Source organism: Phaethon aethereus (genome assembly GCF_964289735.1).
Source record: "Phaethon aethereus genome assembly, chromosome: 8".
In the NCBI taxonomy this organism is placed as follows: Eukaryota; Metazoa; Chordata; class Aves; order Phaethontiformes; family Phaethontidae; genus Phaethon; species Phaethon aethereus.
The window spans coordinates 26,561,559-26,585,125 of NC_138584.1; the positions used below are offsets into that span (position 1 = coordinate 26,561,559).

General features: G+C 41.3%; 1 protein-coding gene across 1 annotated transcript in view; it reads right to left on the reverse strand.

Moving 5' to 3' along the window:
- Nucleotides 1–14,178: 14,178 nt before the first annotated feature.
- The window catches only part of SPATA6 (spermatogenesis associated 6), a gene marked incomplete at its 3' end in the record, with an annotated part of 39,916 nt that continues 30,527 nt past the window's right edge, over nt 14,179–23,567 (reverse strand). The window contains exons 11-13 of the mRNA XM_082002959.1: nt 22,017–22,116; nt 18,173–18,261; nt 14,179–14,359 (exon numbers count right to left, since the gene is read on the reverse strand). Coding sequence (XP_081859085.1) covers nt 14,179–14,359; nt 18,173–18,261; nt 22,017–22,116 — 370 coding nt within the window. The remainder of the gene's footprint in view (nt 14,360–18,172; nt 18,262–22,016; nt 22,117–23,567) is intronic.

The following is a 23,567-nucleotide window of genomic DNA, read 5'->3' on the forward strand; positions in this document are numbered from 1 at the left end:
TGCTCTTAGTGGAAGGACTTCTGGTCTACACTGGTGTGGGGAAGGAGACTTAAGCACTACCTGCAGTTTTTTTATATGCCCAAAATTCAGATGGGGTTAGTGTGGGACCATTGGATTAGCTCAGCAGTGACAACCTTGGCTCCCACAGCCACCCCCAGGACCTGCGTTGGATTACCCCCCAGTTGGCATCAGCAGTGGGGACAGGGGTTTCCCCGCCCCCCCCGAGTCCCACCACCCTGCCCACTCTGCCATGTGATGATGGGTCTTACAACAGCCTGAGCCTGTTCACTCACTGGGTCAATCCTGCCCCTTAACAGCATTACCAGCAATAAAGGTGCCTTAGTAACAAAGCCAGTTCTTTCTTTGGGTTATTGTGGTTATATACCCTGCACTGACGCACAAAGGTCTCCCTGGGACCGCGGTGACCTGGCTGTGCTAGGGAAAAGAAATGTTCCTCCTTGGGCCATGTCCAAGGCTGGACCTTGCCCTCCTTGGGCAAGTCTAGGCCCCTCTGACCCATCTTGGTATCATCATGAAATGTGGCATGGCCATGATCTTTTGAATCATCTCCGGAGGAAGAGGTGGCAGTACCCACTGTTAGTATCTTTGGTCATTTAGATGCTCACCTGAAGAAGGCCCACAGAGATGTGACCCCTCTACTCCAGCATACAAGAGGCACATCCCAGCCACCAGCCATGGGCTGTGTGGAGAGGTGAGGGCGTGCAGTGAAGCACAATGCCATAAAGATAAAGAAAATGAGTCAAGATCTGGCAAGGAGAGGAGAAATAAGGCTCTGTGCCTACCTGGCAGAGCGAGCCCAGGACACGGTTTCCCTGCTCATCCTCAGTTTGGATAGAGGAGACTGAATCGGCCATGCAGGGTGGGGTCTGGGCTGTGCTCATGCAGGTCAGCATTTGCTTTTTCTAAGAGGAAAAAGTAGATTTCCTTTGATTGAGGGAGATCTCAGCCCCATCAGCTGCCTGTCCACCCCTGGGGGAGGAGGCGCACTCCGCAGAGCTTGCCTTGCCTTTCCGCTACTCAATTTTGAGCAGGTGGTGCCCAGATCAGAGGGTGCCTTAAAACATTCGGAGGAAATCAAGTTACCAGCTGTGATTAATAGCTGGTAAATGTCTAATAATAACGGACACATTTCTAAGGCATTTAGAAACACCAGGGCTCTCGCCTCCTCGCCCAGAGCAGCGAGGTGCTGAGTGCTCCTGAGCCACAGAGCCCCTCGGCAGCACTTAGATCCGTGGCTTTATTGGCTTTTTTGGACCACACATCCGCTAAAGCCATGGGGAAAGCAGTGCCAAGCAGGGTGAGGAATATTGGGGCAGTTTTTTAAATGTTTGAGATTATTCTTTTCCCCTAAGAAAATTTCCGTTTTGCGGAGAATAGGTGTGACATTTACTAAGCCTTTTTTTTTTTTTAATGACACAAATAGTTATAATCTTTGGATATATAACGCTGAGCTCTTCCCCTCCCCATCTCACCCTGTGGACCCTGGAAGACAAGGTTTCCTTTAAAATGATGATGCCTGTCATTTAAACAAAGTAATGCGCTTTGAGCAGTGTGACTGCGTCCCTGAGCTTGGCCCACAGAAGGAATGGAGACATCCGCACTGCCAGATGCAGCCAGATGTGTGCCCCACAGGAGAAACACATTTCACTGGTAAATTTATTTGACTTAGTACTCTGCTTTGAAGCACTAAAGCGAAACAAAAGAAAAAATCATTGGAAAGGGGGAGTTTGAAATGTTTTATTGAAACAAACCAAAGTCCTCTCAAAACATCCTGACCTTTCCTTGTATTTTCTAGGAAAACATCATATTTAGCTGAAGAAAATTAAAATCAAACCAAAAAGAGATTATTATATTTTTCCTCCTGGTTGAAGACTGGGGGTGAGGTGAGTTTCCTTTTCACATTTTTCCTCATTTCAGTCCCTCTGCTCCTTTCTTCTCATCTCCTACACCCGTTCCCTCTGCCTACACCCATGTGCAGCTCTTCCCCTCTGCATCTCCCAGTCCTTCCTTCCCAGCCTTGATAATTTCCAGATTATGCTACATAAACATGGGACGGGACGGGATGATTCTCGTCTCCCTGCCGCTGCAGGCGTGATGCTGTGGCAGAGCGCGCTGCCGTGAGCGTGCGGCTCTTTGCACCATCTCAGTTATGCTCCGGGGATTTTAAGAGGGAAACCCCAACAGAGGCTCTGCAGGTGGAATGATTGCAAGCCCCAAATAAAACACTCTTTTCCTAACAGGGATGATCAAAAGCCGTGGCCCGTGACGGTCACATGCAGCACCTGCGAAGAGCTTTATCCCCTAATGCGTTGTCTCCTAAGGGTGCATGCAGTGAAGCGGGGGTACTTCCCAAAGCTGCGTCAGTTGAAGACGTACAAGTGCTTAAATGCCTGTGGCAGGCTCTGAAGGAACCTTTCTAGAGATACATGAGGTGGGATGTGCGCAGGTGCCGAGCGAAAGCGTATGATGTCAAACAGCAGGTGCCGCAGCCCATGCTGCTCTGTGCCCGGAGCTGCTTCTCCGCCAGCCCGCGCGGGCAGAGCTCCCGGGGAACAAGGATTACCCGCGACCCCGGCCAGCCATAGCCCCAAAAGCAAGGAATGAGCAAATTCATGGCGTCCGCAAGAGTTTTTAGCAGTGACGCGGGGAAATGCACGTTGGAAGTCAGAGCCCGGCCGAACCGGCGCTTGGGCCACGGCAGGGTCGCCCGACAGCGGCTGCGGCGCAGGCTCAGGGTCGGGGTCCTCGCGAGCCCTTCGCAGGGAGCAGCTCGTCACCGCCGCGGGAGCGCTGCGCAGCCTCGCGCCTCACCGCGCGTGACGAATTGCAATATCCTACAAGAACGCATCGCTTTCAGAGCTGTAACCAATATACAAGTGCATTGGCAGCAGATGTTATTAATGATGCCAATACATATTTTCTTATTAATCTTCCATACTAGGCTTATGTCTATCTGCAAATGATTATCATTTATTTTCCTGACAAATCTATCAAGATCATTTATTACCGTTCGGCAAAGGATCTTCTTTTAAACAAAGATTAATAACATTGCGTTTGATCTGGCTGGCTGAGCCAAAGGAAATGAAATTAACAATGAACCCTACAAACATGTCATCTCTTTAATTTACCGGAAAATATTTTAAAATGTTATTTAAAAGAATACACGCTATGGTGGGCGCAGTTTATTACAAAGAAAAGAAATGACACCACATGCATTTTAGCAGGGTGGAGAGTAACCACCTCTAAACGGAGCACCGTGTTTTCTCTGGTTCCTCGCGCTCGTTTTCTGGGACGAGGAGGGAGCGGCGCACGCAGCCTTCCTGGTGCGCGCAGACTGGCGCCTGCCCAAGTGAACCACAGCTGGAAGTCTCTGCTTCTGGGTTAAACTGGATCCTATCTGGGATGACGAGCTCTCATCCCTGCAGGGAGCATTCCCGCCCTGCACTCCCCCAGAGGGGACCTTCACCAGGGTAAAGCTTGGGGAGATCTGAGGGAGAGGAGGGGACACGTGGGCTGACAGCGTCCCAGCACCCTTCAGCACTTTTGGTTCCTATGAGGAAAAGAAAGAAACTCAGTAGATTTACATGGATTAGTTTCCTTTCCTCTGCACTCTCTTCTTACTTTCCCTTCCTCTCATTTGAGTAAAATAATAACAACAAATATACACCAAAGAACACATCAGAACCCCCTCCTACTTTTACTGTTAATAGTAATGCAAAAACTTAACACCGAATTTGCCTTTGCCTTGCTGTGTTCACAGCCATCAACTTACCTTTTGAGCCCCGGTTTGGTGCAGGTACCCACTGGCGTGTCTCCACAGGACTTTCCCCACGTGCCTGGCTCTGGGCTGTGACGTCTCTGGAAACGGGAATCCCACCACTCCCCTCCACAGCCTTGTGCCTGGAAGGTGTGTGTGTATGTCCCCCCACTACCGGAGCTCACTTACCTGTTGGTGCCCAGTGATTCCACCACCAGCAAATGACTCTTCTTCCTTGCTGGTGGGGAGAGGAGAAGGTTGCTTAGAACAGTTTTGAATTACATACTCAAGAAGCATTTCTCTTACAGATAATAAAGTCAACTTCTTACCTTCAATGGATTCATTTTATTTTACCCAGATACCAGGTTAGGAGCAATGTTTTAAACCCTGGACAAAAAGAAAATAATCCTGCTAACCTCAGGCTGTAGCAGTGTCAAAATGCTGACATACCGACAGGAGAATTTCCAAGTGTGCATTCGTGTACCTCTGCAGAGCAGCACAAGCACACTCGCTAAATTGGTTGGTATTTAACCGTAAGTTTTATAGCTACATAACAAAGTCTTCTGGATTTTTTAAAATTAAAAAGTCATCAATGTAGCGTAGGTCTTCAAAAATTTATAATAAATAAGAAAAGCCTGAATATATACCAAAGCAGGGTTTGGCTTGTCTGCAGATTAAAAGGTAATGAGTTAATGAGAGAAGAAAGTTTGCCCTCTGTTTAAGGTAGAGGTGTATCTCCAGTTACTCTGGGGACACTTTGTAGTTTCATAAGAGGCGAGAGCTCAGGCTGCACATGTCCAGGCCATGCATACCGAAGTAGGACCAGACTCTGAGCTTCTGAAAGGTCTGATCTTCTACTTTGACCGAGCATTCACTGGTAGCTTTCAGGATCTTTGAGCAGTAACCACAATGCATATAGCAGAACATCCCTGCCTGCTTCTTTATCAAACTGCCAGCTTAGCCATGTTTCTTTTAGCACAATGGACCATCCTGGCATAAAGACTGCAAGCTGAGAAGAAAACAGTTTCTGGCTAAAGCGTTCTAAAAGCTAAATACTCATTACATTAGAAAAAAAAGGAGCTGCACCTTATTTCTAGTGTGACTGCATCTCGATCCAGCTTTCACCTGCTGGATTTCATCAAGCCTCATCTTGCATTAAGCACTTGTCTGTTATGAACTTACACCACATAAATAAAAATCATAGGCAGTGCATGCAGGGAAATAGGGCTTTATAATCACGGAAAGGCAAAAAAAAGGGGATAATACCAAAAGGAAGTGGCAAAGGACGAACTGTAGCAGACGCAAGAAAAAAAATTCAAGCCTCTCATCTCTCAGTCCTGTATGTATATTTAATGGAGTACATTTATTTCTCCTGTTTCAGACTAATGGCAGCATAATGTGGGAAGTGTCATCCAGCCTCGGTGGTTCCCCAAAGCTGGGTATGAACAGTTTTTAGTTTGTTTGCCTTGAGCAGTAAGAGCGATGTACAGGGTATTGTGAAGGCAACATGGGGCAATAAATGAAAGCGATTTTTTTAGCATAGGTAAAATGACGATGTCACAACAATTTGAGGTTTTTGTACAACCTCCTCTGAAGCAGGTGAACATGAGTGAAGAGGCCAATTGCTGAGCTTCTGCCCCAACACAGCGTTGCTGCAACAGTGATGGAGGCATCCTTCTAGGCTGTGAAAGATTGCAAGGAAACATCACTGCCCGTTCTTAAGAGAAGTGAAAGATGCAACCTCCCCAGTGGAGATGGCAAATCCTGTGGGAACACCAAAATACAGATGTCCTTGTTGGAGAAACGGTCAAGGAATCTTCAATGGTGTTGCCCATCATTGCCCTGAATTCCGCTCCACAGAACGCTACCTTTTCCCAAGTGTACCCTGACCCTCAGTCTCACACATTTTCTCCACCTTTCTGTAACTCGGTGAGTCTTGAAACTCTTACAGGAGAGATGGAGAATGCTTCTGCCCCAGAACAGTCCCTCAACCCAAGAACTGGGCACTCTGAGGAGTCTGTGATAGGCTTAAAGTCCTTTAAGGGGAGCAGGGAAGTTTGTGGATGTGCAATGGCTCTTTAATTCCTGACCTGAGATCCCACATAACACCCGAAGCCATCTTCATGCCTTCCCTCCCCTTGGCTCAAATGCAATTTCCAACTATCTCCGTCACAGTACCTGGGGGATGTTATTTAAGCATGTGCCATCTGGTCAAAGACTGGCATCAAGGTATCAGTGTGCTATTCAAGCACAGCCCAAGATTTCATAAGCAAAACCTGAAATATCATGCAGTGCAGTATTATAGATAAGCTGTCCGAGCAAGACCAGATGGCACCACCATGCCAAGGACAACAGACAGAGATATTAAGTTGTCAGAGTGCGAACCAAAGTCAGTCTGAGCCGCTGAGTTCAGGCAATTTCCGTGCATGATTCCCAGGAACGAGCAGCAAGCTGTCCCAAAACACTCTGCAGAAATGCTCCTGGAGAGGGCACTTGAACAACGCTGTGTGAGCCACGGCCCGTCCCAGTGCCAGACAAGGGGGAGCGTGCGCAGGTGTGTAACAGTACACACGTGTAGCAAAACATTAAGAGCAACGGCACTTGCAACACTCCGTTCCTGCTCTGTGGTGTGGTTTCTCTACTAGACTACCATCAGGTTGGGTTCACAGCATTCTGGATTCAGTACTGGGATGGAGATCGTCAGGGACAATTCCTCTGCCCACTTTCTAGTTTAGACTAACACAGCAAGCTTTATTTCTGAGCTCTGTGTGTCTAGGGGAAGGACCAGTGTAACCATTTTAAGAAACCTGTAATTTTTGCTGCATTTGTTCCAAACAGGAATGTTTGTTCAAAACATTCAGCTGTGACTCGCTCCTGTAGCTTCCACAAAAGCAGCATTCGATTTAATATGTGAGATTCATAACCAGCTAACACAGTGCAATAGTTCACATCGGTTTGAAGAAAAAAAATTCTGCTGGAAGCACAGGCAAGTGGCAGTGTCAATTTTTCATTAACCTACAGCCACTGTCTCTGTAGACTTACAGCTGTAAGTAACATTACTGTTGTAATTTCTTCTGGTCCCTAAGGGGAAGAAAAAAAACTTCTCAAAATTTTTAAGGTCATTAAAAAAACCCCACCTTTAAATTGGAAGTAGTTTCAGTTTACTTTCATATTTCAAAATCACATCTTAGCTCCAGCCTCACATCAAAGCAGAAATGTCAGTTGCTTTGTTTCTACATCTTCCATGAAAGAAGTTTCAGCTTATACATGAGCTGACTGCCAAGTAAATAGATCTTCCTGGGGAACAAAAGCAGCTTTCTTTTGTTTGTTTTAAACATATGTAAATAGAGTCCCAGGAGCTGAGCTGCCTGTCACTTCAGCAGGTTTACACTCATGTCACTCAGCTGGTTATTTCTGAGCGACCTGAGGTCAGAACTGCAGAAGTCTCCCTCCCCACTCCTCCACGCACTCCTATCAAGCAGCCACTCAAGTCCTTTCCCTCGGCAAAAGGGAAACAGTTTAATGCATATTTCTTCTTTGTTAGTTTCTGATTCCTTCTTTTCCTTTTTTTGTGTTTTTAAGCTCTAGTTACAGAATGACAGAAATACTTTGCTCCGTTGTCACAGTCACCGAGATGGTTCTGAAAAGCTTTTGGCAGCCAAGATCGGTATCTGACAGTATCTGTCTGCTATCAATAAACAGTCAGGGCTGTGCTCCTACATACTGGCAGTGTATGGAAGACTGATGGTACCTACTGGTTCTTGGTCAAGATTATGAGGGGCAGGGAAGAAACAGGAATGGATTAGTAAGAAAAATGACTTTTTTTTTTTTTTTTTTTTTTTTTAAACAGGGGGGCACCATAGTCTTGAGATTTCTCTTTTCAATACCAGGCATTTAAACAGTGGGGAGTTATTTTCCACAAAGCCAGAAGACAACAAAGAGGAGTACAATCCCTTCACACGCTCATCTTCTATTACTCACTTTTTTTTTTTTAATTTAAAATAGCAAATCAGTGCAAAATTAAGAGCACTTAATGCCTGTCATTTCCAAATGGCTTGGGTTATAACTCAATCTTCAGCACTTGCTTTGGGTGTAATACCGGGTAGCATTGAGGGATGCTTCACTTTATAGGCTACGCATAAGCCGCAATTAAGAAAAATCCTCAAGTACACGAGAAACCTCAGTTTTGATTGGCTGAGTTACCAAAACTTACTGATAATTCAAATCACTTGAGTATTATTCAGTGTTTTCTTCTCCCTGCTTTTTTCATCTCTTGACAAGTTTACAAAGAAAAGAATGGAGCAGAGCTTAGCTGCATTACATCCAACATGTTGCCTACACAAACGCCAAAGAAGCTAAACGAACCCCAGAACATATGGCACGCTGCTGACAGAGCTCAGAAACTGGTTCTGCATGAGCAACAAGGAACATCTTGAAACGCACAAGACATATGTGTTTTAGGAAGAAGATTGAAGTGTTTCATAATAAAACAGGACAAAGTGAAATACAAGTGCTGTATAAAATTTTAATTAAAAACTGGTTTTACCCCTCAACGTGAATATACAATATGTTTCCCAGATGGATTTCATATTTAAGTATTATCCAAACCAAAAACGTAAATGAGACAAATAAAGCCTTCAGAAATGGCACAGAGGCTAAAATGTATGTAAACACTAGACGACTGTGGTGAAAACAAGACAGGCAGGGAAAGCAACCTCTTAGCAAATGTTTACTACTGGAGTACTGAATGAAACAGTTCATACAACTATAGCCTTAGTAACACCACAATTAGCTAAACATTCAAAAATTCAAGTAAGTGTAACAATATAAATATGAGCATTAGAACTCACCACCATTCAGTGACGTAAATAGCGCTTTTATGACTTAAGTTTCACAGGTTAACTTATACACTGATAACTCATGGTCTACAAACGCATAATTCATGGCATCCATGCATCAAACCACTCTCAAAGTCTACCCCTGCTTTCAACCTCTCACCCCCACTTTGGGTGAAGCTCTGTTCATTCAATGGCATCAGCTCTACAGGGTTACGCATGTGCCTGACCACAGAACAAAATTTTTGTGCTGTATCCTCAGGATCAGTAAATTCTTATGAACGAAGAGGGATGTTGTTTTGCAACAGCAAACTCATTTCCCTGAAGAGGGAAGAAGGCAGCTCAGATCACCACTTCTCAGACTGCACAGAGTTCTCTGTTAGGTCAGAAGCAATCATCCAGAATTGCGTGGAAATACACATGAAGAAAAAGCACAATGTCCACATTGATCAAGCAAAGAGAAATATTACAGTTCCTTCATGTTGCCATCCCAACAAATGTCACTGCACTTCAGAGAATTTCTCACTGAAGACAAACAGGGGACAAACTGCCTGTCTTTAGCAAGCCAACATTGTTAACAAAAGGAGCTACAGCCTCATCTTTTAGGGCCTTTGGTTGATGATGTTTTGAATTCCATGGAGAAAGCAGTAGAAACCAATGCAATCGACGAGGTTCATGCTTAATAGTTCACTGTGTAACAGAAACAGGAATATTAGGTGTTCTTGATCACTTCCCAGAACACGGGTTTATTTCTTGAAACTGAAAGGAACTGGGCAAAGACCAGTTCTCTGCTGCTACCAGAGACAATCACCTAAACCAGACACCATTTCTGTCAGTGAGGTAGCTCATTAAAATCATCCACAGAAATGCTGTTCTCTCTTAGCTTCAATTGTTTTCACTGGAACCAAGAAGCTAAGTTGCATTGATTTGAACGTTTCCCCAAATTCCTTGACTACTAAACAAATCTCTTGACATACTCTCAGCATCCTGATAATGATCACTCCATAACCACTGACGTAATTAACATTATCGTAGGCTTTCCTACGACACAGAGATTCCACATTACAAGACTTACACCATTAAGTGACCACTGCTAAAAGGCTAAGAATTTTGTTGCATAGTTCAGTGTTTTAGAAAACACTTCCGAGCTTAAAAATTAGGAAGAGCAGAATTATACAATAAGCTATTTCTTGCGCACAGACTAAAAAGGCAGAGATTCCTTCCAACTTACTTTCTCTGCCAAACCTATGGCACACTATACAAACTTTTCCACCGTCAAGTTGCACACACCATTGCACCCCTTGCTCCTGGGGAGACGATGAGAACGAGCGATGTGATAGATGTTAACACTGCGGATTAGTACACATAGCAGAAAGCAGTAACACATCAGGATGATGAAAAAAAAAATTGTATTAAAAAAAAAGTATTACGAGAGTAATCAGTACGAGTATGATGAATCCATATCATGCAGGAGACAGGAGCTGAGTAGGATACCCACTGTAAAGATTAGCTCTAAAAGCACATGTAGTAAAGCAGTTCATTACCTTTTTCAGCTGTCTCTTAGATTTAATAGGTTTCTATCTTGATAAGATTAAGACTTGCTTAATAATTATCTGATTAAAACATAATAAACCTGGGAAAATTAAAATAAAGTTTTTTTAGTAACCTGGAGACGAGACAGGACTTCTCAGCCAGGCTTCCACAAAATAATTTTTGTAACATTCACCTCAGGATCCCAAAGCACTTCATAGTCATTTAATTAAGCTTCAACAGAGCACAAACTCTCCATTTTACAGCTGAGGTAACAATGGGACTGAGTTTGGAACAGACTATTTAACACTGAGCAGAGCTAAATGTTCTGTTATTTTACCCAAAAAATAGACTCCTAACACCTATAGGTAGATTTCTTTCTCCCCTCACTTGTTTTGGCAGCCTCCTAAGTTAACAGTAAAATTCAAACATCTGATGCACAATCTAAAGAACAGCCCCCATCATCTTCTGAGCTGCTCAGATTTGGGGTATAAACACTGCTGCCCATCTATCTTACAAAGATCCTGTAAGCTCCTACCTGTTCGCTTTCCTCTAGCCATCCCTATGCCTCTCGTCCCCCGTGGACCAGTTTAAGCTTCCCTTCTAGTTGAAAACTTAGATAGAGTTTGACATTTTTGCTTTCAACCCACAACAGGTCAATGACAGAGTGATTTCCAAAGCAACTACTACTCAGCAAAGGATTTGCATTTCTACTGAACACAGGCAGGTAGTTTGTCTAAAGCCACCCCAAGATCCTAAATTATACCAAGTTATTTGTAGGAAAGAGGGAAGGAAGCAAGTAGGAAGCAGACTCCAACTTAATAAAATGAAAGTGATTAAAATATAAAAATATGGCACTGATTGCATACTGCAAGCAACACTGGGTGCTGAATAGCATTTGGTGAGAATACTCATGGGTTACAATAACTTGGGGAGGGCAAGAGAAAGAGACAGACTCTACAGAAAAACACTAATTCACTCTTAATCTAGCCCATTATTTCTAGATTTGAGTAGGCAGCTTTCCTTTAGGTGGCAAAATGATGGGGGTGGAATTATGCCATCCCACTGTCACTAACAGGCCACTTTGTGGATGGCAAAAGATAAGGAATGAGCATAGAAAATGCTATTTAAAGCTCCACTCAGGAACCTAGAAATTTGCATTTGATAGAAGGGATTTAAATTGTATTAGAAGGCAAGGTGCACTAAACAATTACAGTTTATTACTATGTAGGTTCACTGCCTGAACCTATACTTATCACATCCTGCAGTAGCAAAGGAGCCGCTGTGCTCAGTGCACTTGAGCTGTATGCATATTAATAGGAGGGTTAGCTGAGCAAACAGGGAAGGGGCCAAAAGCTTCTGAAAACTAAGTGGCTTGCAGATTTTTATGGACAGATCGAGTAATTTGGGTCTTAAGTCACATTTCATAGAAAAGTTTTCCATTAACCAAACCAGATTTCTAGCACAGTGCTTGGAAGAGAACACTCTTTGCTGCATCAGAGCATACAAACTGTGGAATGACTCTGACCCAAAAGAGAAACACATACCCTGCAGCAGCTGATTCAGAAAGACATTATACACACCATCTCCCCTCGCAGCTGGAGCAGGGCCAAGGACACTCACAGTCTATCTATCTGCTTCATTTGTTGTTATGCTGCATACAAAGGCTACAGGGACAATATTCATATTGGTAAAAAATTCAATATATGAATCCTCCCCCATCCAGTTTTCAGCTTTGATGAAAATTTTTTCATCTTTGATGAAAAACTGAAGGTTGCCATATTACCATATGCTTCTTTCCTTTGGCTAGGGGAATTAAACAGATATACCCCAGCCACTCCTCTGGACACCTCAAAAACATTATCCTGTTCTTTCACAGTGGCCTCCAACTTTCCTCATACCCTCCTCGTATCTTGAATTCATGGTACCTTGTGTCCTTACTCATCCATACAAAAAAGCCAAAGCCTTGGCATTCAGGCCTTCTTACACATCACACAAACCGGGACTAAAATCTGCAATGCTGGGTTGCCAGGGAGGGAAAAATCAAACAGTACTCCTACGGCACAGAACCAGATTAGGCCAAAGGGGAGCAGCACTGGAGAGGGAAAACACAGAGAATACTGGATGAAAGCTGTGGGATACCATGAGAACAGTAAATCTTACGGCTCAAACACATAGAGGAAACCACAGCAACCTTCAGATTTTGGTAGATTCATTTTAAGCCAGAAGATTGGAAAGCATCTCTCAGAATGTGCCCTGCCTATTTAGGATCCATTTGAATGCACCTACTTTCCTGAGCAGCAAGGAGAAAGAACTATTCCTTCATGGACTAATAGGGGGTCACAGGAACAGGCCAATGAATGCATACCAGGTACTGGTAGCACAACATTCCACAGCCACCATGCCTTCAGTGGCACAGCTTGGGTAGGTTTTACTTTTCACTTCTGGAAAAGTGTACTACTACTTCATAGAGTGACTCAACACTTACCCATAGCATGAGACTGTGCAACTAATGCCCTTTGAAAGCACTAATGTGCTAAATGGCATCGGGGACAGGAAGTTATCAGTGTTAATCCACTTCAACTGGTTTAACAGTTACAAGGAATAGAAATGTCTATATGCAAGACACTTCCTCTGAGAGTCCGCTTTCCTGAAACAGAAGCACACAGCCTTTCAACGTGCTTTCCCACGAGCATAATTGCTCAGCAACTGCTTTCTCAAATCAATTATGTTGTCTCAGCATTAAAGGATGGAAGGCAGAGTAGACCAACTTTTTGTTTATCCAGGCATGCTGGCAGGTTACAGTCATATGTTCTGCCATCTGTACTGCTAGCTTTATCCTTTATCCAATCATAACAGGTAAAATGGCATTGGTGTAACTTAATCTGTTCACTCAGTCAGGGAAGGAGCCAGAACAGGCATTTGTTTTTTCCCCCCATCCTGAAAGGAAGCAGGAGATGGACACTCTTGCCCTTTTAAAACATTCCGCTTTTCAATAGATGGGCAATTTGCCCCAGTCTGCTAATGTGGGATCTGTTCAATGCAAGGCTGAAAAGGTTCCATCCCCAGGGAGAGCATCGAACTGCTGATGAACATTTGGTGGCCTTTAGCAAAAACGATGCGATTTCTGCCAACAGGATCCCAGCAGACTGGGAAGGACAGGCTCCAAATTAGGTGGGATTGTGATGCAGGAACTTCAGAAAGCCTGTCCAGGGTATATGAGGAGCTTGCTGACTAGCTCCAGTCTTTCCCCTGCCACACTCCTTTCTTATTCATATTTTTTAAAATTACCAGTATATTGGCAAATGTCATGGCTGCATCCAAGAGAACCTGGAAACTTTCACATGCACAGGGTGTGTGAAGATGACCTTTCAGAAGAAAGATACAAAGGCTGCTGGGCTGGGTGGGTTTCTTTCAAAATTTGACAGTAGTAGAAAATTTGTGACTAAAGGTGCTTGAAACCATTTTGAAAGCACGTCTATAGGTCAGCATCAGAGTTTCTGCCCTTCTCAAAAATAAACAATCCAAAAGCAATTCCCTTTGTCCCAGATGGGACGCTTTTAAATAAACACTCACATTCACCTTCCTCTTTAGAGCCCCTCTCTGAACACAAGGCCATATTGCTTTTTCAACCCATTCCGTTTACGTTACTAAATAGCCTTAATTATTTAGTAAGAATTAGCTGCAGCTGAAACCTGAGTTGATGTCAGACTGGAATGTCCAGTAGACCTATTAGTCTTCAAATTACTATCTTTTCATAGTCTCAAAGGAGCAACACCGTCTTGAGTAACTATGGAAGGGCTTAGTTGCTGTTGGCTGGTTTTGGGTTGGTTTGGGGGTGGGGGGGGGTTGGGAGAGTGCGTAGGGGGATGTTAATAGTTTCCGTTTAGCAACCCAGGCCAAAATGGCGTTTCTCCAAAACCCTGCCCAACCATAATTGCACCTTAAAAATAGAGTACAAATATTTGTTACATAAAAATAGGTTTCATTACAAATATGAACACTGTGTACTGTGTGTTTCCAGGTGACTTGCTATCAGGAGTCTGTTTTTTGGTCTGAAACAGTGCCAGAAGCTTTTTGGTACATGTTTCTATATATTTTCTCGAGACTCTCTTCAAAGATCACTCTGTGAGGCTTCCCTTTGTATGCAGCTGCACGACTAGACCAATATTCACCGTTATCCAAGTGAACGGTAGTGCCTTGCTGCACTGGTGAACTGTCAACAGAAAGAAGATAAGAAACAATGATCAAATCAAGATAAGGAAGAGGAATCAGAAGCACAAAACCAGCAGAAAACCTAATGCACAGCTGCTAAACACAGGTTACTTTTCACAAATTGAAACAAAAACTGCACTGCAGCTAATTCTAAGAAATAGAAGCCCCACGTTATTCAATCACATAAATTCTCCCCCACTTATCTGAGTGTTCTTGATAATACCTCCCAAATAGAAAGAGAATTAATTTTCAAAGAGCATGCAGTAATTTTGCTGTATTTTGATAGGCAGCATGACTAGGCACTAAGCCTATGCAAGAGCAACACAGTAGGATTTTTGTGTCCTTTGAAGGTCAAAATGTAACCACAAGCAGCTATTTCAATATGAAGACAATCTATCAGAGGTATATTAAATTACTGTGGTTGCAGCTGTAAAGTGCTCTATCAGAAGCATCTTGGATTAAGTATTCTACCAAATATATTATGATATAGTGGCAATCGCGTGTTCCTTCCCCACCCCATCTTCTGTGTCACTGTTGTAATACTAAACAAATACAGTCTCGTATTTCAGTTGCTTTGAGAAATTATTTCCTAGATCTATGAAGTGAAATTTATCCTCTGAAAATCATTATGAAATACTGACAAATCTGAAGTATGTATATCTAAACCTTACGACTATTTGCCTTCTCTTGAAACTTTCAAAACAAAGGCTTGTGTCATATAAAGAAATGAACCATTTTCCTGTAATAAAGCATGCAACAAGTAGCTCAAAAATCATAAGCAAAAAATTACTACTGAGGTGACATTTTTCAGATCTGCTCAGAGATTTAGGCACTTACGACACTTAAAAATTAGGACTGAGCTATCTTCAGCCTTTCCTGAATGTTCTCAGTCTGGGAAATGAAACTGGAAATGTGAAGCTTACAGTGACCATCTTCACTTTGGAAATGGATTACATTTCACAGGGAGACTTTATATCCTCTTATATACATATCATTTATTAATCTACTATGGTCAAACCAGTACTTAAAACTTGGTCCTCAAGTTAGTAAACACCTGTGACAAAATTGAAAGAAACCTTATGTCAAAGGACTTACAACTATACTTCTAGCTAGCTGCATCAAAACACAAGGTTTTCACTTTAAGAAAGTAAAGTGGTGAGGGAAAAAAAGGAAGAGGTAGGATCCATTTTCTAAATTCACATTCCTAAGCTTCCACTGTCCCACGGAAAACAAAAAAAGGAATAGCTTTTGCATTTAGATTTCTTACATTCAAATATTATGGTGATGCCAATCTACAACACATAAAACAACAAGATTTTTTATACTGCTCCAATATTAAAAAGGGAGGAAGGCCCCTTTCACACTTTTTTGAAAAAGCTCCAGCTTTTGAAAAAGCTGGCATTTACAGTCAGTCAACAGCATGAAGAAAATTTAAACCTGTTTATCATCCTGGAGAGGGTGAACTGTGCTTCACAGTTTGGACACAGAAACCAACCTACCAAACAGTAAAATCAAATTAAATTAAAAAAAGTCAATATCCTGGGGACCTATCAACAACTGAAGTTTTACCTCCTCTCTGCAGTTTGTATTACTTCACTTCTGATGGAGAATTCTCAGGCCAACAAATAAGCACAGAACTAGGAGCAGCACTTGTAACCATGCAAAAACCAGCTCTGACACTCTTTTCCTTGGAATACACTTCCAGCAGTCAGCCTTGTGTTTGTCTTTTCTTCTACTGAAAGCTTAACCTACACAAAGACACTCAAAATCCAACCACGAACTGCAGTAAAGGAAAGACTCAAAAAACAATAGTAACTTTCATAAGTTCCTTATTTTGGTACTGACAAAGACTTTAATAAAAAAAAAAAACAAAACCATAAACTTCATTTTCGCTTCTTTTTTTTTTGTGTGTGTGTGTGTGTATGTATTTTCATTAGCCGGTCCTTGCAGATGAGATACTTAGCACTGGTGTGGACAAAGATACAGCCAAGCTAGGGAAGAGTCCCTCTCCTGTCTCAACTGGAAACCAGCTGACGACCTGAGCTAAGCAATCTGGGAATTACACTCACAAATCACATTAACAGCAGGATTCCTGCACGCAACTCCCTGCTCTGAAATACCTGTCATATGCTTTTGTTCCCTCATACATCTCCTTTAAGAGTCCCAGAAGTTCTTTTCTGAGTGAATCATATACTAAATATTTCACAAAACATGGACCTTTTCCTTACTCCCAGTGGTTTTCAATCATCTGCTTTACTACCAACATTTGGTCGACAGTACCATGTCCTTCTATGAACTCTGTCTCTGTCCTTGTATCCTGTTTATGAGCACTGTGGCAAACCCTCAGCAATCAGACTGTCCTCGAGTCCTTTTATGTCTCGCCCTTCAGCGAATGGGACTAGTGCTGCCAGCCTCTAAACCCAAGGAGCAGTCCTTTCCCAACTTGAGTGCCACATTTCATATCCCATCACTTCTTGATTCTGTAGTATTAGGATTTATTTTTTTTTTTTCCCATGGTCTGCAGTTTCAGCATCAATCTCAAAGTCCCAAAGCTGCCTCAAAACAAAAACTTGCACTTTCTCTCTCACAAACACATCCTACACAATTTAATTGCAGCAGCTGTTAGGACAAAGGATAAGGGAGCAAAAAGGCTACATGCAGAATACAGGAGTGAGCACAGGTATGGAAATACTAACAACTTCAGTAGCAACTTCACATACATGTGAAAATCTACGACTACCTAGATACTCTGCATAGAGGTGACTATAAATTACAGGAATTTTTAAAAAAGCTAACAACTCATAAATGAACTTTTTAGAGCTTACTAATTGCAAGTAGAAGCTCACTATGATACCCATACTGAATTATCCTCCTTTCAATGGTATACAATGGTGATTCAGGAAGCATTTGTTACAAAATATTGCATCACATTTAATTATCAAAATAAAATCTTTTTTTCCTAATGTCAGGACCTCTCAAATTTAGCACCAAAGTTCTAGGACTTCTCTCTTAATATAAAGAAAAACAGAAAAGCCGTACAACCCCAAAAATGTTTTGGATTACTTAGTATCTTTCCTCCAAAAAGTACCCAAAATGTTCTACAAAATACTGTGTGCATACACAGAGAACGTCAATACCAATAACTTCTGTAGAAGTTATGTGTAGTATGTCAAAATATGTAGTTGTCAAAATGAATTCAATCAGTGTCATTTAAGTAAAATATTCAAATGAAACCCTAGTTGTATATGTGAGGAATACACAAAATAATTAACCAACATAAACTAGGTTTTCAAGATACCTTCTGAAATGTGGCATGCAGAATCACTAAACCATAGCATATATATTTGCTGTGTTTTTTAAGATGCTTCTCTTTCCCAAATATGTGTTTTAGGGAAGGAAAAAAAACAACAAACCAACCCCAAACCATATTATTAAAGAATATTCAATTTATTTTTGCACTCCCATACTTTTAAGAAAGAATAACCAATTAGTTATTTTTAAAGTGATATTTGCTCTCTGGTTGATAAAATCAAAAAAACTACTGCCCAAGGATCATTTTTATGACCGAGTCCACTTCCAAAATCAGTGTTTTATGAAGACTATACTGACACAGTACCAACCAGCATGAAACGCATAATGATAGTTAACTAGATGAATTAGGTGAAAGAGCTTGGTAGGACTAAGTCCTAAAGAAGCTTTTTCCCACTGCAGTATGTTACATAGCTCAAAATAGGAAGAGAAATTTTTAGCTAAATTTAAAGAGCAACACCGTTAAGTATGACTGTTCTGTCTTGGTCAGAGAAAAACTCCATACCTGCTCTGCAGTTCACTCATGGATAAGGATGCTTTATGCAAAGATTCTCTTGTCTTAGTCAAGTCTCCTTTTGATGAGTTACTATCATCCTAAAAAAACAGAAATCAAATTCTCATTACCTTGGTTTCTGATTACAATGATGTCATTTCAAAAATACTTTCCTCCATTTAGTAGAAGACTATTAAAGTGCTTACATTTCTTGGGGGAGAAAGGGACAGAATGTAATGAGCCAAATGCCATTTATGGACACTTTTAATTAAATTCAGTACAACTCAGCTAATAATTTTCAGGTAATAAACTCGAAAGAACTTCTAGACAGTGTAGATCTAAAGAACTATGCAGACAGCACAAGCTTCAATAATCCCCAAACATGTTGGTTAAATGCTATGAAACCTACTGCTCACCGCCTTACTTTTGTTTCTTGCAGAAGAGGGGAAAAAGAACCTAAAACTTATTATTTATTGGATTTTATAATGAGCTATTGTTATCCATTTAATGCATTTTACCAGACAGAAGCATTCTACACATCCGAATACTTTGATTCCATACACAGGGCTGAGAACATGCTTACCCAACTTGAAAAAGTAACTACGATAAACTTAAAGACCCTTCAGTGGTATTCTCAGGAGTCGCTAGAAGGTGATCTTACCTTCCAGATGCTATCTAGACATTAATTAACCCATATTTGCCCTCTTCGGTAAGTAAGAAACAAAGCACTTTGTGTGAAGGGAGCCAGTTGCTCACCTGACACAGGATGGTAGAAATTCCACCACACACAACCACGTTCACCCTACTCTGAAGAGCAAAGACACTACTTAAGAGGTGATATTAAGTGACACTTTTAGCAGAAGCTGATTGCTGTAAGGATTAGTAAACAAAATCATCTTTCATGCTATAGAAGAAACAACCAGGAAAAAAGAATGTGCAGTAAAAATAATCATGCTTGCTGGTAACACAAAACTGGGAGAAAAGACAATAAATAGTAGATGGCAATAAGATGCAGAACAAGCTGAAGGGCAGGTGTATGGATGAGGAAAAATCCTAACACAATTTATTGTGGTGAAGTACAAGGTAATAACTGTGTTTGTAAACAGGAAAACTCTCTTCCTTCAGCAGTCACAGACTGCAATGCACTGAAGAGGAAATGGGGTACAGTGGTAAATAAAACTCCGCAACATTTGCCAGAGGCAAACTATGTTCTGGAAAGCAAAAAAAGAAGGAAACATTATGATACCATCAGAATGTCACAGCAGAAAGCTACAGTGGACACCCTAAGGAATGTGCCGCTGAGCTCCAGTCACACTATTTTTACAAAGCACTATGGAAACAAAATTTTGGAAAACACAGCTGGATGCTTCTGGGAATGGTTACTTAGAGGCTCTTTGGAATGAACAGAGTAAAAGATACTTTTTAACCTTTCAAAGTTTGGAAGAGGATCCAGACTGGAGCCAAAATCTACTCGCCACATTGCCAGTGCACTTGCTTTACTATTCCCTCACTTTCAAGATAACTCATTTACCTCATCCATCCACTGCATAACAATGCAGCCTAGATTTTGGGCCATCTGGTGAAGAACAACTAATTCTGGTGTATTTTATGGTACTCACTGCAAGTAGACCTGATTTTTTTATTTATTTTTTAAGCAGATCAGCTGCTGTTAGCACAGCTTTCACAAGTTAGCTGTACACAATTATCAAACACTCTGAGACTTCCCTATAACACCCTCCCATTCCTTTTGCTCAGTGGAAGAAAATGGAGTGACAAAAATGGTCCTCTCCCAGCATTGTTCTGACCGGGTTGGTAATTAACGACTCAAAAATCTTACCCAATACCCCGATACGTGGATTTTTTAGGGCAGAAGCACGACGTTTTCCAGCAGGAGAGGAAACTGGGAAGCATCACCTCTGATTATTAATCCCTGTGAGTATTCAGCAAGTGTTTGATACTGGAAGTTACAAGATGCTCTATCAGAGAGCCAACAGAAAGCACCATGCTTCAAGAATCTAATACCATGCTTGCAATTTTGTGAGCATTTGTGCAATATTGCAGTAACAAGTGAATACCAGCATACGTGTAAGTCATTCTAGAGTATAATGTTTTAAATTATATAAGTAAAATAAGTAAATAGGAAGAAAATTATCAAATTCTCCTTTACCTGTTATTATATTTAATAGTCTTTATGACTGTATGGAGAGACCGTATAACCAGCCACCCAGCTCTCCTAACAAACTAGTAAATCTTTATCAAAGTCATGGTCTACTGTACCATCGAGGAAAGTAGTCAAGGACCACTGGAGATAGTTCAGGCTGTGCAAACTTTCATTACATGTAGGTGCTGGACCATCATGAAGTTCAATTTGTTATCTTAAGTTCATTGAAACGTCAGAGAAGCATTTGACATGATTTGTACCTATTTTGGAGTGGCTGAAACACAGAAAATGTGATGGGCATCTTCTATTTGAGAGGCAGCAGCTCACAGGATCATAACGTTCATATACAAACTCATGGAGGTACAGCATGAACTAGATCAAGCAGTCTTGGCATGCATGAGAAAAGGTTTTGCAGAGTTTAAAACAAAAAGCACAACAACTAAGCTAAAAATTAAGATTGAACAGAAATGAGAAAATAATCAGATTAAGAGAGCATGCAAGCAACACAAGGAGCTGCCCAGAATGGCTGGATTTGGGGAAATAAATAAATAAATAAATAGACTTCGGAGCTAAAGTCAGATTTCTTCAACACATCTTGCAGCAGTGGATTGAGACAACCTTCACTTCTGCCCCAACCCTCTGCCATGGGTTTACTGTAGTCAGTGGAGTCACCACATCCCAGCCAGCAGAGCTTATATGCCAGCGTGCTAGTGTTACGCCTGCCATTTCTGTGTTGAAGTGTGAGGTGGGGAGGCCAGGGCTCTCACACCCTTCATCATGCTTCCCACTGATACAGCGAACTACGTCAGAGGGGAAAGGTGGACAGCTGGGGACAGTAGTAACTTAAAATTACAGCACCATTCAAAAGCAAACTTCTGTCAACACTGCTTTTCCTAAAGAGGAGAAACTGAAGTGCGAAAGATTACTTTCTCCACTTGGAGACACTCACGACTCTTCTAACTGATCAATAACATTTATGTGTTAGATTGTCAGACAAAACAATAATTTCATCAGAGCTCCTAATGTTAATCTTACCTACCTCTCATCCTTACATCCTTTTACCTTACCTTTCATTTACCTCACCTCACTCTTAAGACCCTAGGTTCTTTGCAGATGAACAACTTCGTTATTCATCCTGTGCCATGACTGGGTCTCTCAAAATTGCAATAGCAAAAATTTTTATCTGTCTAAAACCACACTTCAAAATTCCATCAGACTCAAGGACAAAAATATTCTGATCCCAGGCATAATTTCATTAGACAAAGAGCTCCGTTCATTGAAAGCCAGGTAATTAAGGGAAAAAAGAACACATCTAAATAATAATATTAGCTCTACAAACAGCTGGACATAAGCAGCTGCTGATGTGCTGCAGCACAACATGTTAAGCCTTGATGTTCTACAGATCTGTAACATATTTTTTTGCTTAAACTGGAAATGGAGAACCAGATTAAAAAAAACCCTGTAATTGTCCTCAATATTCCATAAGAGGCTTACCTATACCAGCTGTCCATAAAGGCTACACAGAAGGAGGCTACTGAAATCGGTGCTAACAGTTCAGTTTATATACTGAATCCATATTTCTACAATCAAGGCTGTTGCAAAGGACAACTTTATAATAAATCAAGACCATAGACACAGTTCTCTTCCTCAGCCATCTTAGAGGAAAGAAAACATCTAGTTTGCAGTCAAACTTACAAATATTAGGCGCTGTCTAGCACTGTGCGTCCTTAAAATATTTTTCACTCTTTTGTGGATCTCATCTCCATTTGCTGGTGAAGGCCAACCAGAGCTAAATCTGCAACAGGAAGAGGAAAAACAGAAGAAATATTTTCTTGTTGAAAAGCTCAAACTTGCTTTTGACTCAGGTTTGGTTTTTTGTTGTTTTGTTTGTTTGTTTTAAATTATGACACATGCATTACTTCCTTCTATTTGGAACATACACAATGTTTAGATTTTATTCTTTTTCTCCTCTGGGGTACAAGTAAAGAAACATTTCAAAGCAGGGCATAAACGGTATGCATCCACAATACCAACAGAAGATGCAAAACATGGAAAATGTTGACAATTTTGTAACTTGAGTAATATTTCTGTAATGTTTGTATTGCCCCTATAGAATAGAACGCTATACAGTTATTCTGTTCCCAGTGATCAGGTTTCATTTTTCTCTTTTTAAAGGAAGTATTACACACATGAAATTCTTTTCACTGGAATAAATAAAATAATCCCAATGCATGCAAATTGGAAAGCCCATGGTGTTAAAAAACTGCAAATTCACAATCTTTATTTCACAAGATGGAACTGCATTTTAAGTTGCTTTTTTACATTAAAAACCAGGTAGCTTGCTTGATACGAGTGACTTAAAACCAACAGTTACTTTTAGATTTTACCCTTTTATGTTCTGCAGCACAATTTTTTCCACTTCGCTAAAAAAAAACCAAAAAAACAAACACACACCACCCTCATCCTTCTCAGCAAGTTCAGAAGCCGACAGAAAATTCATATCAATAGTTATTCTCAGACTGGTAAGGTAGGCAACTAAGATTTTAAGAATAGGATCAGTTACACACCAACCTCCAGATGTTAGTAGACTAAAAAATGTATTATTTATGAAAAAAAAAGGAGGGGTGGAGGAGAAAGATTAGGAAATTCAAGGAAAGAATTATTGGGGAAAAGTAATTAAATGTTTACTTACACACTCTCATCACAGTGGATAGAAACAGTGCACCAAATCAAGATTGTGCATTTTCATTTCAACATTTCCTAACCTCTGAGAACCTGACTTGCACCAAGAAAATAAAAACTCATGATGTGGTATCATGCTAATATGAATAGGGGTCACCAGGCAAGTTGCGAGCTGGCAAGCCACACCACTGCAATTTGAGCCCAACAGCAGTAGTGGGCTGCCATGCTTTGGATGGATTAGGAGCACAAGAGACAGCGACATGCTTTAATAGTTGGCTTCACAAATTTGATGCAGTGGAAAAACATCATGACTCTGAACTCTGAGATACTACACTGGTCGCTGGAGGGGTCTGTGGGACTGAGACTGCAAGCCCTGCCCTCTTCTCTCCAATTTAGCACATTCCCTGTGTTACCCAGTCTCTGAAATCCCCACTTTGATGGTGCCTGGCTTAGTTTACCTTCATCAAGCTTCCAGAAATTTCAATATAGGTAAAGAACTGTACAGCTTCTTCCAAAAAGAACAAACCAAGTACACATAGAAAGTTTCAGTCCAAAACAAGTAAC